The 24,347-nt window shown below is 38.3% G+C and overlaps 1 protein-coding gene across 16 annotated transcripts in view; it reads left to right on the top strand.

Moving 5' to 3' along the window:
* dgkza (diacylglycerol kinase, zeta a) overlaps positions 1 to 24,347 on the top strand; it is a 118,206-nt gene that overhangs the window by 75,219 nt on the left and 18,640 nt on the right. For 11 of the 16 annotated variants that reach the window (XM_048184906.1, XM_048184908.1, XM_048184909.1 and 8 more), the window contains 16 exons: positions 23 to 83; positions 811 to 924; positions 1,098 to 1,238; positions 1,324 to 1,402; positions 1,539 to 1,594; positions 1,854 to 1,916; positions 2,223 to 2,296; positions 2,464 to 2,575; positions 2,667 to 2,866; positions 4,487 to 4,590; positions 7,835 to 7,914; positions 9,298 to 9,342; positions 10,293 to 10,362; positions 13,475 to 13,515; positions 13,619 to 13,812; positions 21,228 to 21,329. In XM_048184906.1, coding sequence (XP_048040863.1) covers positions 23 to 83; positions 811 to 924; positions 1,098 to 1,238; positions 1,324 to 1,402; positions 1,539 to 1,594; positions 1,854 to 1,916; positions 2,223 to 2,296; positions 2,464 to 2,575; positions 2,667 to 2,866; positions 4,487 to 4,590; positions 7,835 to 7,914; positions 9,298 to 9,342; positions 10,293 to 10,362; positions 13,475 to 13,515; positions 13,619 to 13,812; positions 21,228 to 21,329 — 1,536 coding nt within the window. The remainder of the gene's footprint in view (positions 1 to 22; positions 84 to 810; positions 925 to 1,097; positions 1,239 to 1,323; positions 1,403 to 1,538; positions 1,595 to 1,853; positions 1,917 to 2,222; positions 2,297 to 2,463; positions 2,576 to 2,666; positions 2,867 to 4,486; positions 4,591 to 7,834; positions 7,915 to 9,297; positions 9,343 to 10,292; positions 10,363 to 13,474; positions 13,516 to 13,618; positions 13,813 to 21,227; positions 21,330 to 24,347) is intronic. The other 5 variants (XM_048184896.1, XM_048184903.1, XM_048184904.1 and 2 more) reach the window with 3 other exon arrangements.

Here is a 24,347-nt window from a genome sequence, read left to right as displayed (position 1 = left end):
TATGTCCATGGATTTTTTTTAGCTTGGAGATGTATCGCAAAGTTCACAACTTGAGAATTTTGGCCTGTGGTGGGGATGGCACGGTGAGTGAATGTGTGTGTGTGTGTGTGTGTGTGTGTGTGTGTGTGTCTGTATATGGCAATAATCTGCAAAGACACTCTGTGATCACCTTATGTAGATGTTTATCGAATGGTTTATATAGGAATTATGAACCCCTCCAGCAGGGTCTGGCACTACAGTCTTATCTTCCAGACTCTGAGCGGTGGAAGTGATGATTCTCCTGAGTCATAATACTGTGACACTATTCAGATGAGTCGTGTTTAAGGAGTTTTCTGACATGTAATGCTGATGTGTGTGTCCTGGTTTACCCCATGCTGTCACATCTCCGTAATCCATTTGTGTGAGTAATTAAGAGTGTTAAAGTGGGATCTGAACGCAGTCATATTTGATATACTGACTTTGATCCATGAGAGAGAAGATTAGGAATAATGCCTTAAGTCCAACTGAAATAAGGAGTTTAAATCCACCCATCCTCCACTCTGCTGAACTGCAGTTTTCTAAGTTAAACACTACATATATTCATATTGAGTTTTTTCCTGTGTGGTTCTATTTTACAAAGCAAGATATTTAACTAGTTTGTTATTCAGATAGTATATGCCTTTTGCCATTTTTTTTTTTTGTGATAAGGACTATTTATGGATTTTTTTAAATGAAATTTTGGACATTTTATGCATCTCTCTCTCTCTCTCTCTCTCTCTCTCTCTCTCTCTCTCTCTCTCTCTCTCTCTCTCTCTCTCTGCTTTGTCTCAGGTGGGCTGGATCTTGTCCTCTCTTGATCAGCTGCAGCTAAACCCTTCTCCTGCTGTGGCTGTACTTCCTCTGGGCACAGGAAATGATCTTGCTAGGACTCTAAACTGGGGTGGGGTGAGTGGAAGTTCTGTCAGAAATCTGCACATTCAACCGAAACAATCAGAACAACTTTATCATGTTCCTCCGTAGTAAATTTTAATGTAATTCATGTAGCAGAGTCTGCTTACTCTCCATTTGTAAGCATTGTTTGCTGAATGGGCATTTCTTGTACAACTGTATGCATGTAGGGTTACACAGATGAACCTCTGAGTAAAATCCTCTCTCACGTTGAGGATGGGAATATTGTACAGCTTGATCGATGGAACCTTATTGTAAAGCCCAACCCAGAGGCAGGCCCAGAGGAGAGGGATGAGCAGGTGACGGACAAGGTAAGAGCTTCACCTGCAGTGCTGTTTTACGTGCAACCAACAGCTGCATAATCTGAAGAGTGATCAATGTTTTTATGCTCCACAGCTCCCTCTAGACGTCTTCAATAACTACTTCAGCCTGGGGTTTGATGCTCATGTGACTTTAGAGTTCCACGAATCTCGAGGTTGGTGTAAAGGCGCTATTTATTAGCCAGACAGCAGTTGCGTGAGAGTTAAAGGCTTGAATTTCTTCTACGAGGACAGATTGATTGGTACTAAATCTAATTGAGATTAATGATGGTTTGTCCTCTTACTCCACAGAGGCCAACCCTGAGAAATTTAACAGCCGATTCAGAAACAAAATGTTCTATGCAGGGGTAAGTTTAAATGCATTTTTTATGCATTTTTTGTCTTATTGTGAAATTTTTTTAAGTAGTTTTAAACTTGTAATTCTTAATCAAATATGTTATATATCAAACTTCTATTTGGTAACGTATGCAGGACTTTTCCAATCATTTAGTCCACTTAAGCCCTGCCTAAAACCCTTTCTAAAAACTGCAAACCCCTGCCTTAACTGCAACATTAATGAATATGACAGTGAATGAGTGATGCAAATGATGTTTCCTTTTTCTACAGACAGCGTTTTCTGATTTCTTGATGGGCAGCTCCAAAGACCTGGCTAAACACATCAGAGTAGTGGTACGTACAGAACAACTCTTTTGTGCAAAACAAGAGAGGAAATATTGTGCTTGCCAGGGTGTTTTGAAATGTAAATGAATATGCAGTGATTATTTTTTTTTTTTTTAGGTTTGACTCTAAGTCTCTATTTGCATGCTTGTTTGTTTGTTTGTTTGTTTGCATTTCTTCCTCTTGGGCTTTGGGCTCTTGAGTACTGAGAGGTAGTGTGTCTAAATTTGAGTTGAAACCTTTTTTCTGCTGACTGTTGGTTTGTTCTGCTGACTTATTCAGTTTATGCTGCTTTCTTCTTTCTCTCATTCTCTATAGTGTGACGGCACAGATTTGACCTCGAAAGTCCAGGATTTGAAGCTGCAATGCCTGGTCTTTCTCAATATCCCCAGGTAATGCGCAAAATCTTTTTTTCTGCAACTTGAATTTTCAGCAGTCATCATTCCAGTCTTCAGTGTCACATGATCCTTCAGAAATCATTCTAATATCAAGAAACATGTCACTTAGCTCTAGATTAATTTGTGTGAAGTGTACATTTAAATCTTCCTGTTAATCACAGGTACTGTGCGGGCACTATGCCATGGGGCAATCCAAGTGAGCATCATGACTTTGAGCCTCAGCGTCATGATGATGGCTGCATTGAGGTCATTGGATTCACAATGACATCACTGGTATGATTCACCTGATTGGATACATTTGAAGTGAGGTTTTAAAGTTGGATTGGTAAATTTACATTCTCTGCTTTGTTTGCTGTGACTGTAGGCCACGCTGCAGGTCGGAGGTCACGGTGAGAGGTTAAATCAGTGCCGTGAGGTCACCCTTACCACCTTTAAGTCAATCCCCATGCAGGTGGATGGCGAGCCTTGCAAACTAGCGCCATCTGTTATTCACATCTCTCTGCGAAACCAGGCCAACATGGTGCAGAAAACCAAGAGACGCACATCTATACCACTGCTCAATGAGTGAGTCCAACTTATTCTCATACTCATTCCTGGATTGTGTGTGTAGATTAGGGCTGTCACTACATCATATTTTCACTACACGGCTCACGGGACAAAATAATTCACTATAATAATAAAATTGCATTATCTATAGATATTTAAAAAAAATAATGCTATCCGTCAAATTCATCTTTAATTTTTCTCTTTTTGGTCAATGAATCACACTCAAAATACGAGTGTAGTTGATTGTTGATCTGCACTTCCTGCAGACTGGGGTGACTAACAGAATCTGTTTTGTGTGAGGGTAAAGTGTCTCGCTTTTGTCTGTCATGTCCTCCGTCATGATTTTTTGTGACAGTAGTAATATGTTATGGGCACTGGATACAACCCGTTACATGCAATGGATTATTTCTGATTTTATCTACATCGTTATAACGAGAGATTGTGATATAAAATGCGACTATATGTATCAGTGATGTAAACGATATGATTTGCGTTACAGAGTTAGTTTTATCCAAGACTCAGCTTACTGTTTTTATAAGTGAGTTTAATAATAGTCAAATGCAGTGAGTTTAATAATAAAGTAAACATAATAACAAATCCAACACAGAGAACAAAGAACCAGGGAACAGAATGAGTGCACCAAACATAACATCCATGTAGGACAAGATTTGACAAGGAACACAAGGAACACAAGAAACACTGGGGTTTAAATACACAAGGGGTAATTGGCAAACAAGACACACCTGGGAACAATCAAAGAACTAATCAACAAGAAAAACTACAAAAGACTGCAAAACATGGTGTAAAAACAGGAAATAACATAAAAATTCACACAAGATCAGGGGAACACAAGACAGGAATCATGACAATTTGTATCAAATCGTGACATGAGTGTATCGTTACACCCCTAATTTTAATCATATGTGTAGTATTAACATGATATTAATATTTCATTTTTTATATATCACCCTTCAATACCAATATTTTGCGACACCCCTAGTGTGTAGATGCTATTAAACAAAAGGTGTGACATTTTTGAACAGGCTCTTTAGAAAAGCAATATCACCAAAATGTGCACACACACACACACACACACACACACACACACACACACACACACACACACACGAGTACTTGGTATGAGCTGATGTTTAATAATAAGTCAAGTGAGCAGAAAGTTGGATTCATGTCTTTTTCTATTGAGCTGTTACTGAAAGTGTGAAATTTAGTGTGATTTACTTGCTCTCTCAGTCTCATTTCTTTTCCTTGACACTTGAAGTGAATAAATTACCCTCATAAATGGTTGCTAAAGACACACAAGCTTGCTTAGTCCTGCTGAAATTAGATAATCGCGCTCTCTGAGGTTTTGTTAATTTCACACCTGACCGCTTTGAGGTGAATGCGTTTTATTGACAGCAGATAGGCCCATAATGAAACGGCGGTTAAAAAGCTAAATATCGGAAGTGGAGACAGATTTAATTAGTGTGGTGACAGCAGTGCATTTAGTGAAGTGCGAGACACTTTACCTAGCCAAGACAGCATACTCGCTATTACACGCGGACGCTATCAAAAGCCTCAATTTGTGCTGTGCATTCTTAGTTTGTATGATTTTCCTAACTGGAATCGTTTTCCATCCAGTAGTCAGCAACCATTTCCAGAACGGTTAAGGATCAGAGTGAGCCGTATCAGCATGCATGATTATGAAGCTCTGCACTACGACAAGGAGAAACTCAAAGAAGCTTGTGAGTATGAAATACACATATTAAAGGTGCCATCGAATGCAAAATTGAATTTACCTTTGCGTAGTTGAATAACAAGAGTTCAGTACATGGAAATGACATACAGTGAGTCTCAAACACCATTGTTTCCTCCTTCTTATATAAATCTAATTTGTTTAAAAGACCTCAGAAGAACAGGTGAATCTCAACATAACACCGACTGTTACGTAATAGTCGGGATCATTAATATGTACGCCCCCAATATTTGCATATGCCAGCCCATGTTCAAGGCATTAGACAAGGGCAGCCAGTATTAACGTCTGGATGTGCACAGCTGAATCAACAGACTAGGTAAGCAAGCAAGGACAATAGCGAAAAATGGCAGATGGAGCAATAATAACTGACATGATCCATGATATCATGATATTTTTAGTGATATTTGTAAATTGTCTTTCTAAAAGTTTCGTTAGCATGTTGCTAATGTACTGTTAAATGTGGTTAAAGTTACCATAGTTTATTACTTTATTCATGGAGACGAGAGTCGTCGCTATTTTCATTATTAAACACTTGCAGTCTGTATAATTCATAAACACAACTTCATTCTTTATAAATCTCTCCAACAGTGTGTAATGTTAGCTTTAGCCCGTTAGCCACGGAGCACTATCAAACTCGTTCAGAATCAAGATTTTAGTTGTAAAGTAATCAATTTGAACTATTTGCAAATAATATTTTATTTTAAAGTCAGCATGAAATTGAAGTTGGAATAGTATTTTCTTCCTTATTGTGATGTATATCCAAGTAAAACAGCTTCTCGAAAAATAAAAAATGTAGGGTGGGACTTGAGTTTGTCCCGTTGGAATTGATTAGATCATTGGATGGTAGAGTTATCAAAAGTACCAACTTCGGTACCAAGTTGGCACTAAAATTTAAAAAATGTGAGGCTTTGAGCGCTGTTGAGCGGATTCATAAACACCTCTGATTGGCCATTGTATTGACGTGCTCATCGGATATGTCTGTGATTGGCTTCAATGATCAACGCTTCAAAAACATATTGTAAATAGTCATCAGTGACGCTCTTCACCGATCGATTACACAGATACACACAGGAGCGTTCGAAAGCAGGCGTCTATCGCAGACCAGTCTGCTGATAGACGCCTGCTTTCAAATTCAAACTCTGTTTGCTTTCAAACGCTCCTGTGCATTGATCGTTGTAGCCAATCACAGACATAGCCGATGAGCACGTCAACACAATGGCCAATCAGAGGTGTTTACGATTCTGCTCAACAGCCCTGAAAGTGTGAGTGACATAATGTTCTGCCCTTGCGCCAGTAAACACGTCATCAGATAAGACAAGAGATGACACTTCAAGAGAGGAGGGGAAGTTATTTTGATTAAAGATTACAAGGGAACTTTTTTATTAAATAATGATATGCATGGATAAATCATTTATATTAAATTATTCAAAATTACATTACATTTTTTTTTGCACTTTAAAATATGCACACATTTACTCATATTCAAGCTGCAGTTCTATTTCTCAACACTAGGTGTCGTCCCATTGCTACATTGAGTGGTTGTTCATGTACTGATGGAACTGACACAGTTGGGTCACTGAGAATAACATTCAGATTCAGGTTTATGCTGCTATTGTATTTTGACAGATCATTTTGTGCCGTTAATGCCACACATTTCTGGTTTTGTTGATATATCAGCAGCTGTTCTCAGAAATCCATTCTCTGTAACATATTCTGCTAGTGTGTATTAGAACATCTGTGTATTTGTATGTGTGTGTGAGAGAGTGAGTGCACAATAGAAATAGTAAGTATGTCTTCATGCACAGTCATAATCAATCTATCTATCTAAGTATGACACAATGCGTTATAAGATAATTGAACTATTGAATACGCATTGCGCATCACTTCTCTTTTTCAGAAGCACTCTCTGCCGAGACCAATTGTAGTGTGAGTAACGTGTATATATGCTGGACGAAGCCAAGCTACAAACACATTATCTAGGCCTGTTAGTCTTCTCAAAAAAGAACAGACTTGCATGATGTTCGTGTGACATTTTATAAAGACAAATTTTTGCTTTAGTTTTACTGAAATCAAATTTTTAAAGTGCATGCAAACTGTGAGAAAGCGATTCGCTCTTTGTTGTCCATACAGTTGTTCTGCACGCTCTCCTTTGCGGTAGAAAAATATATCACACGTCCCTGTTTCTATTCTGCTCACTGCTGTCCATCACTCTTCACTCTTCTGAAGAACGTTGACAATACCACCAACTCAACAGAAAGAGAGAGAGCGCAGAACAAACCTGAATTGAATTTGAGAAATGACTGTTCAGATGTTGCTAAGCAACCCAACATTCCTCAATGGAAGAGACCTCTCCCATATCTCGCTACTCTCTCTCTCTCTTTGCTCGTTTCTTCCTGCTTCCCCTGTCGTTCTCACTCTCTCGCTCCCCACTTTGTCAAAGAAACTTGCCATCCTCTAGAGAAACCTCATTTAATTTAGAAATATTACCCTGCCTCTCTGAAGCCTGTGAGACTCAGCTCAGGGTAGGTCAGGGTATGACTGCTCCTCCAGCTTTCAAACGTACACTACTGCACCTCCATAATGTTAAAGGTGGTTGAGTGTGTCACGTTACAGTTGGCGTAGGTTCTATGCCGTTCACCCTTTTCCTCTAAAGTAAATTGAGAATGTCCATATGCATGAGAGGACACATGTACCCACAGCAACCGCTGCACAAACATCATATTTCATCATATTCTCTCAATGACACATATAAGAGCAGGCCCACAGCCATGTGTCTACAAAAGCCTGCAGTGGTTTAGACTCTAGTGCACACAAAATTGTCACATCCTCCCCATCATGTCCTATTACTGTCTGACCTTGTTTCATGAGGAATCTGCAGATTAGTTTGAATGAGACTGATTGAGTCTGAGCCAGTACATGTTGCATACAACTGCCATAAATCATATTCATCAACTCTTCTGCTTATATATTCACAAAGATAGAGATTAATCATCTTATACATTAAATGATTTAGAAGGCTTTCTTTCTTTCTTTCTTTCTTTCTTTCTTTCTTTCGTTCTTTCTTTTATTTTTACTCTTTCACCCATTGCTGATCAGTATCTCCTGAGAGGAAATATGTGGGCCAAGTTTTTCACAACATGCAGGAAACTGTTACTGTGAGAGTGATGGAAAGATTCTGTTTCTTCTCCTCATCTCTCGTTCTAACTTTTCGTCTCTTTCCATCCTTACTGCAGCGATTCCACTGGGTCTCATCGTTGTCCCGGGAGACAGTGATTTGGAAACCTGCCGAGCTCACATCGAGAGACTACAGGAGGTAAAATATGAGAGGGTGGGATTTAACAGATGGAGTAGGGTAAAAGTGAGAAATGAAGAGGACAGGAAAAGAGAGAAGAGGAGAGAGGTGTTGGAGTTTGATTAATGATGGGAACAGTCAGTCACAGTCAGAACATAAGGAGGGAAAAGTTATACTGCACTATAGATACAGTACAGAACAGTGGTGCTCAACTGGTTTGTCCTTTAGGACCCAGATTGTAGTGGCAACACAGTATCAAAATGGTTTATGTACAATAGGAAAGAAAAATCAGCAACACCTTCATGAACAATAGTTGAATAGTAAAATAGGTATTAAGAAATCAATAAACAGTAGTTTTTTTACAAGGGTAAATAAAGAACTGGTTGTTTCAGAAAGTACTGTACAGTGCTTCCTTTACTCTTTACTTTAAAAACTATGTCTATAAAGGGTAATATTTTATGTATGTGAGGTCTGAGATGTGGGAACTGTGAAGAGAGAGAAGGCAAACAGTTTGCAGTTCAGCTCAATATTGCCATCTTATCAGCCAATATAGTCTTAAATAGCCTGCATAGTATTTCATCTTTTATAACATGATATTTTGACCAAATGTGTTCAATCTTGATTTTGGTAAAATGTTTTTTTTTTTTCCCATAAAAAATTACAGTTTTGGACAGAGAAGGTAATAAAAAATAAATAAAAAAATCCCTTAAAGTAACTACAAATGAGCATGTAAAGCAAATATCTTTAAAAAAAACAATTCCGTGCGGAGCATGCCCCCCTCCGCCCCATGCAATGTTCTCACCTTTTTCCCCCTTACCTGTTTGCATCCCTGATTATTTGTTTATGCCATACTGTCCTTGTTTTAATTCATACTTTCCCATTGAGAAACAGTGGTTGCACAAATAACTTCACGTTCAGCTGGAAAATAAAATGATTTCCAAATCAGTCAGAGCTACTTTTTGGTTTGATTTTGTTATCATAAGGAAGGCAAGAGCAGGTGAAATCTCTTTCTCTCTCTCTCACTCTCTCTCTCTCTCACACACACACACACACACACACACACACACACACACACACACACACACACACACACACACACACACACACACTGCAGCGTGTCATAATGAAACACCCTTGGCAGGAAGGATGTGTGAGTGTCTGTGGTAGTATAAACTATTTATCAAAAAGAAAAGTAATCTTAAATTTACATGCTCTCATTAATTCATGTGCTGTAGGGTCTTTTCCTAGAAACACTGTTGTCCATCTGCTGCAATGGAGATTATACTGTAAATGATTGAGAAATCTTATATGATTGTTTGTGTGTATCTGAACTGATGGGCTGTGTGCCTGATCAGATGGGGTTTATGTGTGTGTATGTATCTAATGTAATGGGGTCTCCTGCAGGACTTTGTGTCGTGTCACCCATCTCTGCAGCGGCTGGTGCTCCAGGTGGGTAAGACACCTGTGAGAGGTGAGACAGGCACACCTGGAGCACTTTCAGGAACAAGACTGGAAATACAGCCTGGACAAAGAATCTAGAAAACCAAACAGAGTGCTGTTTGTACTAAGGCCTATCAGATTTTGATGGACATTTCTGCACAAACCCACATAAAACTTCAGCAGCACATTTGGCTCAGAGGCATGTTTACCTTGAGAGTGCCTAAACCTCAGAAGAGATAAAATAAGAGAGTTTGTTTTCAGATAGAGCTTAACATGATCCCTAAAGCAGAGTATTCTGCAATTCATTCTAAATCTCTCCCACATAATTCTCTGAGATTAGAGCACTCTAGCGCCTCCTAGACACTAGTCTGTTTGCAGACGTAAAGAACCTTCATTAGTAAGGCATTCCCTCATGACAGATGTTATGGGTGAAACTTCAAATAGGCACAAATTATTGCATAGTAAATGCTTGCTTTGCTAAATCCACTCGCTCGGAGCTCCGTTCCCTGGATATTTCCCCTGGATCCTAAGTGCTCCCATGTGCTTTGTGTGGATGGATGCCTTCGATCACATTTAGCTTCTGTTGAGAATGGCAGCTTTCATTATGGTGATGGTGCATGCAGGTGTTGTGTTCATTATGTGTTCGTGGATTCTGTGAGTGTAGTCTTTGTAATGTGTATTTGACTCTGTTGCATGACTTGCATAGATCTTCAAATGGCAGTTTGGCGCTTTAGGGAAAGAGATTAATAGATGTGACAGGAAACAATGACAGGTCTCTCTCTCTCTCTCTCTCTCTCTCTCTGTGTGTGTGTGTGTGTGAGGTGAAAATAGTGAACTTTCACACTGTTCATATGCTGTTCATTTTCTTTAAATGGCATAAACTGACACTAATCAGAACTGTATCACTCTTCTTCTCTTCCTATCTCCTACCCCATACTTCCTCCTCCTCTCATTCACAGGAAGGTGAAGGGGCCAAATCGAAGCCTATATCATCTCAGAGGCTGTCGCCAAAATGGTGCTTTCTCGATTGTGAGTATTCTTTTCACAGTAGGTTGGATGGTAGAATTCAGAGAGTCAGATCTGGGGTACTGAACAGCAAGTGTGCCATGGTGGCCCTCAAGGATGTGGGCTGGAGTTGTGTTTATCAGTGCACAAAGCTGTAGGTGTTTGCAGTGAATAAAATGGCAAAGAGTAAAGGTCAGAGATTCAAAACCATGAATCAGACCCCGAAAAATATTCTCTTATCAGTGCTAGAATCAAAGCGAGGCAAAGAGGAAAAGAGAAAGAGTCATGAATCTCCATACTAAAGAACAGAATCTACTCTGACATTTCAGTGCTAATAAGGAGTGCCAGGATGATTACTGGCAGCGGGAGAGAATTACAGCCACAGAGAAAGAGGGAGGAGCTGTTTACATCATATTAACTGCATGTCTGACATGATGAACTCTTTGGGTATGTGTGTTCCACCAGGTCACACCAGCAGGTCAGCAGGAACTCTGAAAATTTATGAAAGAGGCATCACTCAGGCATGCACGTGATGTACAGTACCACATATGTTGCATACGTACAGTATACATATGCACCTGGAGTTCTTGAGCACCAAATCAATGTATTTGAATGATTTCTGAAGGATGTGACATTGAAGACTTTAGCAATGATGCTGAAAATTCAGCTTTGCCATCACAGGAATAAAGTTTTAATCTATATTCAAATAGAAAACAGCTATTTTACATTGTAATACTATTTCACAATATTGCTGTTTACTGCATTTTTGATAAAAAAAAAAAAATGCAGCCTTGTTGAGCAAGATACTTCTTTCAAAAACAATGAAATTGTACTGACCTCAAAGGTTTGGAGGGTAGTATATTTTTAAATAGTGCTTTATTGTTTGTTTTACACTTTATCCTACTAGCCCATTATTGGCACCATACGGACCTTTCAATGTGAAGCTGTAAAGATTTGGATTAACGTCAGTTTGATGAAAAGTGGAGAATCAAACTGTATAAGTCTATTTATTCTTGATAAAAAGAATGCAACCTCGTAGTATCCATATTCACTTATAAAGTACCATATAATGGCAACTAATTAAATAAAAAGAGTGATGAGGGTAAAAATAATATGGGCTTCAAAGAGTCAAGGCTTTCAAATGACACACTTCCTATAACAGCATTCCCCAATGCACTGAAGCAAAAAGATAATTATACACAATAATGTATTCTAAGAGAATTGATAAATAGCAATAGCTTACATATAGCCAGGTGTTGTTTTTGTTGAGAGGTGCGTTGAAACATTGACGTGAGTTGTGTTGAAAGGGCCATCAGACTTCCTTTGACAGCATCTCGAGATATGGGGAGTCAGTCATCATTATACACAAATCCTCTGTGACAGCTGAGTCACATTCACATAGATCCTAAACTGCTACACATCAAATCAGTGAAATGACAGTACATCACAATCCCCTGTTCAGTACTTGCATCTTTCCACCCTTTTCATCTTTTCATTCCAGTCCCTCCTTCCTCTCTTCCCACTGGCCCAGAGCAGAACTCATCTCCTCATTTTAAGACTAAAAAGCTTCCGAGGGCTTTATTACCAGAGCAGAGAGCTGCAGCATGAATCAGAGCTTTTCAGACTGATTGTGGCAGCATTTCTGATCTCAGCTCAGTGTTATGAAGTTGCTGCCAAATAATTACCAGTTCAAGCAAGGGGAAAGTCTGATCCGAGGCCAGTGTTATGGAGTTTTCATGAATCGTGGAATAGATTGTTCATGCCCCAGAGCAGCATTAAGGGGCAGGATGTCACCAGAGTGTGAGGAATCATGTGCATTCATTACTTTCGCTGCAAATGTGTTATTTACAGGTACAAGGACAAGCTCTTGGGAATTTGTTTGTGTGCATTTTCAGCACATGCATTCTCTTTGGGAGTAATTTGCTTTGGTGAGATGTGAGACCTGTGGCAATCTCTCTTTTCCCGCTCATTAAGACAACATGAGGGGAGTGTCACACACCTTCACAAATCCTGCAACACCATTGGTCTAAATACCTGGCATGCCTTCTTGTGGCACCCTCTGATTCGTTCAGATCATCTTACTGACATCTGTTGCAGCCAACCCTGTCGAGGACTGTCATGAGCCGTGTCGAAATATTTTGAGAGCTTTCTTCTTTGCCAGATTTAATTCACATGCATATCAGGACACTCTAAAAAATTCTGGGACAAAAACAACCCAATTCGGGTCATTTTGGCAACCCAGCACTGTGTTGTTTTGACCCAGCTGGGCAGTGTTGGGTGTAATGCATTACTAAGTAATTCATAACTGTAATTTAATTACTTTTCCCTTGAAAAAGTAAAGGATTATTCTTAATTTTTCTGTGATTTATTTATAGTTACTTATGATGTAATTGCATTAAATACTGTATAGACTATGGAACTATACTATATAAAACAATTCATTTGAAATGTAACATTGAAATTTAACATCTAGTGTTAATTGTATGTTTTTTAATGTAATCTTCTCCCTTTAAATAGGATTTTTTAATTTATTGGAAAGAATTAAAAGAGCAGTTTCATGTCTAACCTTGTATTATTCAACTGGTTGAGGTTGATATGTGTTTTAATAAGTAATTAGCCATAAGTAATGCAATACATTTTAGAGAGAGTAATTAGCACAGTAATCTAGTTACACTGTTGAAGATGTAATTAGTAACTAGTAATTAATTACCTTTTAGAGTAACTTACCCAACAGTGCAGCTAGATTAGGTTAAATGTTTGACCCAATGTTTTTTTTAACTCAACTAATATTTAAACATATTTAAACATTTCTATACTGCTGGGTTACAATTAACCCAAAATCCGCTCCCACTGCTCCTAATCCACTTACTTGAAGGGGTTAAATGCAAATGGGTTTCCATACTTGGCCTTCACGTCACAATTTTTTTTTTTTTCTTTTATTTAAAGGCGAAAAATTGTTGATAAGCAAAAACACCCAGAAATACTGTAGACAAAAAATATAACAACACATGATAAAATAACCCAGTGTTTTTCAGAGTGTAGATGTTGAAAGAGTATTTTTGTGTAATTTGAGACCTGAACTGAAGGTCCGGTACCTAATCAAAGGGCTGATTTGGGTTCTTATTTATGTTTACAGCTACAACAGCGGATCGATTCTACAGGATTGATCGAGCTCAAGTGAGTCCTCCATACAATACCTCTTAGAGTAATTTGAGCTAAAATTGAGCAATTTTGATTGTCCACAAACAAACCATTCACATTTGTCTGCCGTCTGTCTCAGGAGCATCTTAACTACGTGACTGAGATTTCTCAGGATGAGCTGTTTGTTTTGGACCCAGAACTGGTTCTCACAGAGACGGTCAGCACATCGCCAGGCATGCCAGACCTGGTGGACTCTGGTGATGTCCCGTCCGATCCACATAAATTTGCCTTCCCATCATCCTCCTCTTCTCCACCAAACTCACCTGGACCTAGGTAAGACACCGCAAATACACACATGGACAAACACACAGGAAACTGTTTCATTGTATCCAGTGCCATTATGTAAAGGGATAGTTTACTCAAAACTCATTTACTTAGCCTTATGTCATTCCAAACCTGTTTGACTGAATTTCTGTGGAACACAAGAAGATATTTTTTTTTCATACAATGAGGTCAATCAGGTCCAATTTTGTTTTGGGAACCCTTTATATGGTTAAAAATAGTTCAAGAGAGACAGTCTTCGAAAAATATCTTATACATGACATACTGTTAGATTGACTACAAAATATATGCATATGTACAGTGCTCAGCGTAAATGAGTACACCCCCTTTGAAAAGTAACATTTTAAACAATATCTCAATGAACACAAAAACAATTTCCAAAATGTTGACAAGACTACGTTTAATATAACATCTGTTTAACTTATAACATGAAAGTAAGGTTAATAATATAAATTAGATTACATATTTTTCAGTTTTACTCAAATTAGGGTGATGCAAAAATGAGTACACCCCACAACAAAAACTACTACATCTAGTACTTTGTATGGCCTCCATCATTTTTAATGACAGCACCAAGTCTTCTAGGCATGGAATGAACAAGTTGACAACATTTTGCAACATCTATCTTTTTCCATTCTTCAAGAATGACCTCTTTTATAGAGACTGGATGCTGGATGGAGAGTGATGCTCAACTTGTCTCTTCAGAATTCCCCATAGGTGTTCGATTGGGTTCAGATCAAGACCCACTGAATCACTTTCACCCTGTTCTTCTTCAGAAATACAACAGTTGTCTTAGATGTGTGTTTAGGATCATTGTCATCTTGGAAAAGCGCACAACGACCAAGAGCACGGAATGATAGTAGCATCTTGTCTTTCAGTATAGAGCAGTACATCTGTGAATTCATGATGCCATCAATGAAATGCAGTTCCCCGACACCAGCAGCACTCATGCAGCCCCACATAAGGACACGGCCACCACCATGTTTCACTGTAGGCACCATGAATTTTTCTTTGTATTCCTCCCCTTTGCGACATCATACAGTTTTGAAGCCATCAGTTCCAAAAACATTTATCTTGGTCTCATCACTCCAGAGAATAGAGTCCCAGTAGTCTTCATCTTTGTCAGCATGGGCCCTGGCAAACTCTAAGCGGGCTTTTTTCTGCCTGGGCTTTAGGAAACACCTGTGTAATGAATAATTAGACTCACCTGTGGTTGAATTCTTGTTAAATTAGACATTTGTAGTCTAAAATTTAGCTTTGCTCCAGAAACTTTCAGTGGGGTGTACTCAATTTTGCATCACCCTAATTTGAGTAAAACTGAAAATTTTGTTCTCTAAGTTATATTATTAACCTTACTTTCATGTTATAAGTTAAACAGAAGTTATATAAAACTTAGTCTTGTCAACATTTTGGAAATTGTTTTTGTGTTCATTGAGATATTGTTTAAAATGTTGCTTTTCAAAGGGGTGTACTCATTTACGCTGAGCACTGTACAGTATATGTACAAGTTTGGAACAACTCAGGGTGAGTAATTGATGACAGAATTTTCATTTCTGGGTAACACATTAAGCTAATCTTTGCCTTTCCTGTCAGTATAATGTTGTGTTGATAAATTAGTTATTTCATACAAACTTTTGTACAGGAGACATGTTCAATATCATCAGTCACTAATAACTCAGATGGCTGTTAGATGACAGCAGCTTCTGCTCTGTAAATTCAGCCAACTCAGAGCAGTAGAGCATCGAGCCACCTGGTGGCAGTGTGATTCTTACGGCTTTGTACAAATGCTACACTACATTAACAACATTAATTCTAAAGTACTGAGAACTGTATGTTTAAAATACACCTTGAGTGCTTAATAGTTGTTGCTTTTGAAATGCTTTTAATATACAGTAAACATACATGTGTATGCAGGTTCATACATGAATGTTTATGCATGTTTGCATATGGGAATGAGAATGTGATTGTGAGATTGTGTGTGTGTATAATTATGTGGTACAGAGTGAATAAAACAGCGTTTCCTGCAGCGCAGAGCTTGATCCGATCCTCTATTTATAGCTGCCTGAAGAAGTCATACAGCACCGGAGCCCCTGCTAATCTCCTCTCTCTGTCTCTCTGTCTCTCTCTCTCTCTCTCTCTCTCTCTCTCTCTCTCTCTCTGTGTGTGTGTGGTTGGAGGGGGTAAGAGAATTCAAGACAGAGAATACAGACAGTAAATTAGCTTTTTTCTGCATTTCATTTTTCTGTCTTTGTAAAGATTTAATTATTAAGTTGTAAAGATTTTGATGAAATCAATTGATATTATCTTATGTGTAAATCAATATATTTAGCTTGGGCCATCATCACACATAATTTCTATTTAGTAAATGTAGAAAGGTCTGTAGGGAAGGTGCATTTGTTTACTTTTATTTTATATTGTTCAGTATTATTTACCTTATTGGAAGCCTCTGCTGAAAAGAGACAAAACGTGTAAGTGTCATAACCCTTTATTAAACACAGAGCTTATTTTCCGCGATTTTCCAAAAGTCTATGGGAAAAATGCATAGGCTTTCAGTCGTGGGAACCCGTGCGCCGCTAACTTCCGGGTTGGCCTACAAAAACACGTCATCCCTGAGGTACTCTATTTGAATGCGTTGTTATAAGCACAGCTGCTTTGTGTACAGAGGTTACCAAGGAAACGGCTTTATTTCTGCTGTTCCAGTGCCACCTACTGTCAGAGATTCTATTGTGCAAGGCAATTTTATTTATTTAGCACATTTCATACACAATGGTAATTCAAAGTGCTTAACATAAAAAAGGAAACAAATACATAAGAATAAAAATGGAATGCATAAAAAAATAACAATAAAAACAAAATACCAGTATCTGGTTGGAAGAGTCACATTTACATTTTCATTCAGCCCGTTGCTGTTTTTCTGCAGACCAATGTGAAAATCGGCACATTCTTTTCTGTTCTTTTCTTTTCTTATTCACCAAGGGATTACATAAATAGCCTACATGAATACCATGAACAGATAGATTCTACATAATTAACATCCACGCTTACAGTGGGTACGGAAAGTATTCAGACCCCCTTAAATTTTTCACTCTTTGTTATATTGCAGCCATTTGCTAAAATCATTTAAGTTCATTTTTTTTCCTCATTAATGTACACACAGCACCCCATATTGACAGAAAAACACAGAATTGTTGAGATTTTTTGCAGATTTATTAAAAAAGAAAAACTGAAATATCACATAGTCCTAAGTATTCACCCTTTGCTGTGACACTCATATATTTAACTCAGGTGCTGTCCATTTCTTCTGATCATCCTTGAGATGGTTCTACACCTTCATTTGAGTCCAGCTGTGTTTGATTATACTGATTGGACTTGATTAGGAAAGCCACACACCTGTCTATATAAGACCTTACAGCTCACAGTGCATGTCAGAGCAAATGAGAATCATGAGGTCAAAGGAACTGCCTGAAGAGCTCAGAGACAGAATTGTGGCAAGGCACAGATCTGGCCAAGGTTACAAAAAAAATTATGCTGCACTTAAGGTTCCTAAGAGCACAGTGGCCTCCATAATCCTTAAATGTAAGACGTTTGGGACGACCAAAACCCTTCCTAGAGCTGGCCGTCCGGCCAAACTGAGCTATCGGGGGAGAAGAGCCTTGGTGAGAGAGGTAAAGAAGAACCCAAAGATCACTGTGGCTGAGCTCCAGAGATGCAGTCGGGAGATGGGAGAAAGTTGTAGAAAGTCAACCATCACTGCAGCCCTCCACCAGTCGGGGCTTTATGGCAGAGTGGCCTGACGGAAGCCTCTCCTCAGTGCAAGACACATGAAAGTTTGCCAAGATGGTGAGAAATAAGATTCTCTGGTCTGATGAGACCAAGATAGAACATTTTGGCCTTAATTCTAAGCGGTATGTGTGGAGAAAACCAGGCACTGCTCATCACCTGTCCAATACAGTCCCAACAGTGAAGCATGGTGGTGGCAGCATCATGCTGTGGGGGTGTTTTTCAGCTGCAGGGACAGGACGACTGGTTGCAATCGAGGGACAGATGAATGCGGCCAAGTACAGGGATATCCTGGACGAAAACCTTCTCCAGGGTGCTCAAGACCTCAGACTGGGCCGAAGGTTTACCTTCCAACAAGACAATGACCCTAAGCACACAGCTAAAATAACAAAGGAGTGGCTTCACAACAATTCTGTGACTGTTCTTGAATGGTCCAGCCAGAGCCCTGACTTAAACCCAATTGAGCATCTCTGGAGAGACCTAAAAATGGCTGTCCACTAACGTTTACCATCCAACCTGACAGAACTGGAGAGGATCTGCAAGGAGGAATGGCAGAGGATCCCCAAATCCAGGTGTGAAAAACTTGTTGCATCTTTCCCAAAAAGACTCATGGCTGTATTAGATCAAAAGGGTGCTTCTACTAAATACTGAGCAAAGGGTCTAAATACATGGGACCATGTGATATTTGAGTTTTTCTTTTTTAATAAATCTGCAAAAATGTCAACAATTCTGTGTTTTTTTTGTCAATATGGGGTGCTGTGTGTACATTAATGAGGAAAAAAAATTATCTTAAATGATTTTATCAAATGGCTGCAATATAACAAAGAGTGAAACATTTAAGGGGGTCTGAATACTTTCCGCACCCACTGTACACACCTTACATTAATTTGGGAATAGTAACAGTAAAGAAAAAGACAACTGGAGGACGGCATTATGATGGGATAAAAGCCAATAGAAATTTAGGATATACAAAAAAAAAAAAATTATGCCTTTTAGTCTGAGTCTGTTTCATCCGATGCCTTTTCGTCTGAAGCCTTTTGGTCTGAGGCTGTTTAGTTCGATGCCTAATTGTATGAAACCTGACGTCGTTTTTCCTGAGACCTGAAGCCTTTCAGTCTGAGGCGTGATGCCGTTTTGTCCGATGACTGAAGCCTTTTAGTCTGAGGCATGACTTCTTTTCGTTTTATGACTGAGGTGTGAGGAAGTCCTAATATGAACACCGTACACAAGTCAACCTGCCACACCAAACAAGACCACAGGGAGATACCAAAGGACTGAATTTAAATACTATGCAGATCCATTCAAAATTATTAAACACAACACCACTGTCCATCACGAGATATTGTTGAAAAGTCGTTTTTTTTTTTTTTTTGGCTCACAAAAGGTATTCTCGTCACTTTATAATATTAAGGTAGAACCACTGAACTCACATGAACTGTTTTGAAATATGTTTTTAGTACCTTTATGGATCTTGAGATTTACAATGGCATCGGATTTAATAAAAAATATCTTAATTAGTGTTCTGAAGATGAACAAAGGTCTTACGGGTGTAGAACGACATGAGGGTGAGTAATAAATGACATTATTTTCATTTTTGGGTGAACTACTGTGTTCTGTTTTCGGAGTAACATTAAGAATATCTCTATATATTATTGAGACGTCACCGCCACAACCAATTAGATGGGACTCATGCATATAAAAAAAAATAAATAAATAAAATCTTATCAATTAGCTGATAATTGCTAATGAATCTATTCATGTATTTAGCTCATGCTGGTCAGAAAGAAAATAATAGGGTATTGATTGATAAGAATGATTGAATAGTTTGCTCTGTGATGTTTGTATAATGATCATTGCCCTCCTGCATTCCCCAGTTGTTTGAAGCTTGTCTGGTTGAAACACTGAGAAGCCGCTCACTGGGCATAACTCTCATCTGATTATGTCATGATTGTATAACCCAACAGATAGGAGCTATTGTTTATGGCTCCCAATGGAAAACATTGAGTGAGCCCTCAGAGCACGTTCAGTCCTGCTGCTGCTGTCATGTGTGCTGTGATTGTGAGATAACAGTCAGTCTTATGTCTTTAAGAGCTGTGGGTGCTTGAGATGCACTGATATGCCCTTTATCTTTCTGTATTTAAACTTCAGAAAGTCCTTCTTTTACTTCACATTTACAGTAAATGTGTCATTTGTCTTAATGATTCATACACTATCTTTTCTCTCACCGGGTTCACTCTAAGTCACCTGGGTATTTCACATCAAAGTTGAGGCTTTCTTTAATTAGTCTTGTTTACTTTGATTATTGTGTGTTGTTTTTTTGTTTTGTTTTTTCCAGCTCTGTTGTGTTAGAAACACCACAAGCATACAGAGCTACAAAATGTCGACATTCTGTTTGGTTTCTGGTTCTGTAATGATTTTTTATATATATGTCTGGGTTCTTTTCTTGAATAATGTGTAAAAACAGCAGTATAAATGATTTCAGATATCATTATGTCCATTCGCTTTGCCTGTTATTGCAAGAGACTTGGATTTTTTTCTTACTTGTCGATACTTAAATATAGTTTTGTGCAGTCTTAATGACATGTTTGTGAGGAGTCTTTTAGAGTTTCAGAGAACTTTGGCTCACCTTCTTGTAATTTACATCTCTCCTTTTTCCTCAGCTCATCCTTTTCTCTTTCCATTTTTGACTTTCTTTCATTTGGATGTCTCACATTTCATTTGTACATTTCATCTTTTTTATTTATATATTTAATAACTGGCACTTTTTGTTTTGTATGCAATTTTTTGGCAACTTTTCTATTTCTGATTTGTTGTTAGTCGCACACACGCAATCAGTCACACAGGCGTACAGCCGCTGATGCGTTTGGCAGGCATTATTACATCCCTTAACTCCCTTGGGCATGAAATAACGATCTCTCGCCTAGCCAACATTGAACATGCTTTTGTTCAATTCAGAATCACACAGAATCGCTCATGAAAGGAATATTAAATTAATAAAAAGAGGTAATTAGCCTTTGTGGTGTTCTCTTTGTGGTGTTAAGTGCTGAGTTAGCCAGGGTGAACTGTGGGTGAACAAAGTGACAAGAAGCATTGTCTTTTTGAGTCTCTGGAAATGTTGGCTTTCTCTCTCTCTCTCTTTTCACTCTCTCTTGTCTTCGTAATGTTTTTCCACCGGTTATGCTTTTCCACCAAATGAGATCAGACTGCTACAGGGTGATGCATGCACTAGTGGAGATCAAAGGATAGTGTCTCTATCTTGATCTATCTCTCTGTCTCCACCTTCATCTCTTCTTTTCCCTTTCGCTCACATACGATTATTATATACTATAAACACAAACAGTATGCATCTAAACATACTTCTAAATGTTTTAGCCTATCTATTAGAGGTGTTTTGTATTAACCAGACTATAACTGTAGGTCTTTGCATGTTACTTTTTTCTTTTTTTTTAATCACAAAGCCTTAAAGAACAAGCACAAACATCATTTTGATTTGTTAGCAGCTGGACTGTGGTACACCACAGCATTTGTTTTTGTTGGCTGCAGTTATAATGACTGGCCTGCTGTTTCAGTACCATATATTCCTCTTGATAACGTATCTGTGTGTGTCTCTCTTGTCGTTTCTTCAGGGCTGCAGAGCTCCAAAGGAAGCGTGTTTCCAGTGACAGTTCTGTGGCAGAAGCACTTGCACACAGTGACTCGCTCAGATCAACCAAAGCAGCTCTCAGCAGGTAAGAGCTACAGAGAGAACGTTTATGCTTCTCCAGAACACATCTCTCAAAATCCAGCCACGTGGATCAAGCCTGCTGCCAAGTTTTCTTTTTTTCTTTTCCAGGCTTATAAAGTTCTTCCTGATTTAAATTTGTATGGCCCTAAGCAGAGTATTGAGTTCTGTGATGGTTATGAGAGATGCTGATCTGTGAATATCAAGTTGTTCTGTGAAAAGAACCCTCTCTAGCTATGCTTTATTGAAGCAAAAATACTACTCGCATCTCTTTTTGTGGGGCTTGATGGTTTATTGATAATGTATACAGTAAGTAGGGCTTGGCAATATAAAATATCTCTATCTCATCCAACTGAGATGTTGCTACAGTGTTTATACAGTGGTAAATATATTTAAGTAAATATGGTGGTAAATATGGTATTTAAGACTGCTCTGTTATGTACATTAACATTTACATTAAATTACAAAGCGCAATGTGTCCCAAGCGAGTCAGAATGCGGAAGAGCTTTCCGTTAATAGTTCTTTATGATTACAGAGCAACAACACAACTGTTGTGTGCTTTGCATATGTATTTCAGTTATTTTAAAACATTTATGAATGTTTTGATTGTAGCTTATCCAGGCAGAGTCAGTACCATCCTTTTTACTACATTATTTTGACTGTCTTTTGTTTTTAGCTCAAATGCTAGATTTCTTTTCTAATGAATAATCATATCTTTTAGCCTGCATTCCAAATAAAAAAGAAAATCAAATGAGATGAAGTACTTAAAATATGTGTAAATGTGTTCGCTTGTGCGCTTGAGTCTGTATTGGTGTGTTTGCAACTTCAGATGTGGCCACCAGGCATTTTTGTGAAAAGTATAACATCTCATTTGCTGTGCAGAAATGCATTTTGCATTTTCCTTGCACTCTATGTGTGTGTGTGTGTGTGTGTGTGTGTGTGTGTGTGTGTGTGTGTGTGTGTGTGTGTGAGAGAGAGAGAGAGAGAGAGAGAGAGAGAAAGAAAGAGAGAAAGAGAGAGCGTGTGTGTGTGTGTGTGTGTGTCCAAAGGGTTTTCATGAAGGTTTTTTAAGGATGCATTTAATAGTTCCCCATGAGCATTTCATGAGGGCTGCATGAAAAATTTAAAGCATTTTCACATACATGCAATGATGCTTACATTGAATACATGGAATATTTCATTTATTATGTTTGCTTATAATAAGTCTTTGTTCCTTCTCATTTTTTATGTTGTTTAGAAAATATGTAAAAATATAAATTATTATATATTTATGTCTATGCATGAGATGTTGTTTGTCAGACAGAAGTCTCCAGAAGTGATATTTATTTTCATGCTTGATTAGGAAGTGGTTCGCTACCCCTTGAATCCATTATCCTTCATGTTACGTGGCAGGACAGAATAACATTAGGCTTCTACTTGATGTGATGATATATGCATGTATATGCTTGTGAGATTGGAGAGGATGAGAAAAGTTTTCTGTTAGATTCTCTTCAGGATCCCAGACCTCATAATGACATACAGAGAAAAGAACTGACCACTGGAAACAAGCCAAGAGTTATTACACAGATAAAAATGCAAGAAAGCTACTGGTCATGAACCGTTAGCTTTTACTACACAGAAGACATAAGGGATATCACTGCCTGACTGCTCTCTAGTCAGAAACCACAATCACAAATCTCTCTCTTGTGTGAAATCAGCTCTGCAGCTCAGAGGGCTGTCTTGGGCTCACATGCTCCTTTGTGTTCCTAAATGATGGGTTCTTTGGGTCCTATTAAATTTCTCCTAGAGTCAGTAATATCTCTGTAAAGGAAACTCCAGTGTCTGTGCTACATTATGTAACATTTGTGTTGGCCATGAACTGATATGCCCCAGTGGGGTTTGGGCCACAACCCTGCCTGAGGGGAGGAATATCTGGCCAGACCAGAGCTAATAGAACCACCCCTAGTTGTAATGGAGAAATGTGTCTGGATTACATCACATGCACATGTTTTATGTCCTCAAAATGTCACACCAACTCAAATGCACAATGCACAAATTCACAGTTCTTTTAATTTCCCCCTTGTTATTATTATCTTTTTAAGTTTTTTTTTTTTTTTTAATGTATTTAGTTTTTTATCTTGTTTCTTTTTCCATGCCATGTAATGTACTGTATAACATTCTGTTTAGTGTTTGTTCTGCAGTTTACTCAGCTTTATCTGCTGAACAGACTCTTTAGGTATTATTTGTATTTGTACATTTTATACTTTTTTAAATTAAAGGCACAGTATGTAAGATTTTTGGATTAAAATATCCAAAAACCAGTAGAACATTGTTATATTATATATTTTGTTGACTTGTGTACTTACATTATCCCAAATGTTTCCAACAACGTTTAAATCTAGAGAAATCCGCTCTTTTAACCAGTGTAACGACCATGTCATTGCGTCGCCTGCCAATGACGTTATATCCGCGCCACCCTCGTTTTTCGGTTTTACTTCCGTAGAAACTATGGAAACACCAAAGACGCCATTATCTGTTTTATTAGACAGGTGAGCCACTGTTTGGATACCTTTATTAACAGTAAACGTATCATTGTTATATAGCTCAACATGGCTGGTCTTATTGTTTGAATCTCTTTTCTTGATGTACCGCAAGTAACATGTTTGTACTATGCCATCAGAGACAATGCTATTTTTAAGTGGCTAACATAGCATAATCAGAAAGAGCTTTATGTGTAGTAACAGTAATACAGCATTTATTAGTGCTGTTATGAACAACAAGCTTTTATTAATGATATTCCAATATCGATGTAGCTTACTGCAGTGTGCATCTAGTGTCTGATACCAGCCACCAAGCAAAGGCACAGAGTAACATTATAACAACTTTCAACACACTCTGATGTATTTAGTATGATTGTTTTGACCAAGTAAAGAGCGCTGCATTACCCACAATTTTAAAAACAGCACAATAAAAACAGCAACGATCATAAAATGTCCCAGGCTCTCTGCCCCGCCCTGCTTCATACTACAGTAATGTTAATAAAACT

Source organism: Megalobrama amblycephala, linkage group LG3 (assembly GCF_018812025.1).
Source record: "Megalobrama amblycephala isolate DHTTF-2021 linkage group LG3, ASM1881202v1, whole genome shotgun sequence".
NCBI lineage: Eukaryota > Metazoa > Chordata > Actinopteri > Cypriniformes > Xenocyprididae > Megalobrama > Megalobrama amblycephala.
This window is presented reverse-complemented; position numbering and strand designations above follow the sequence as displayed.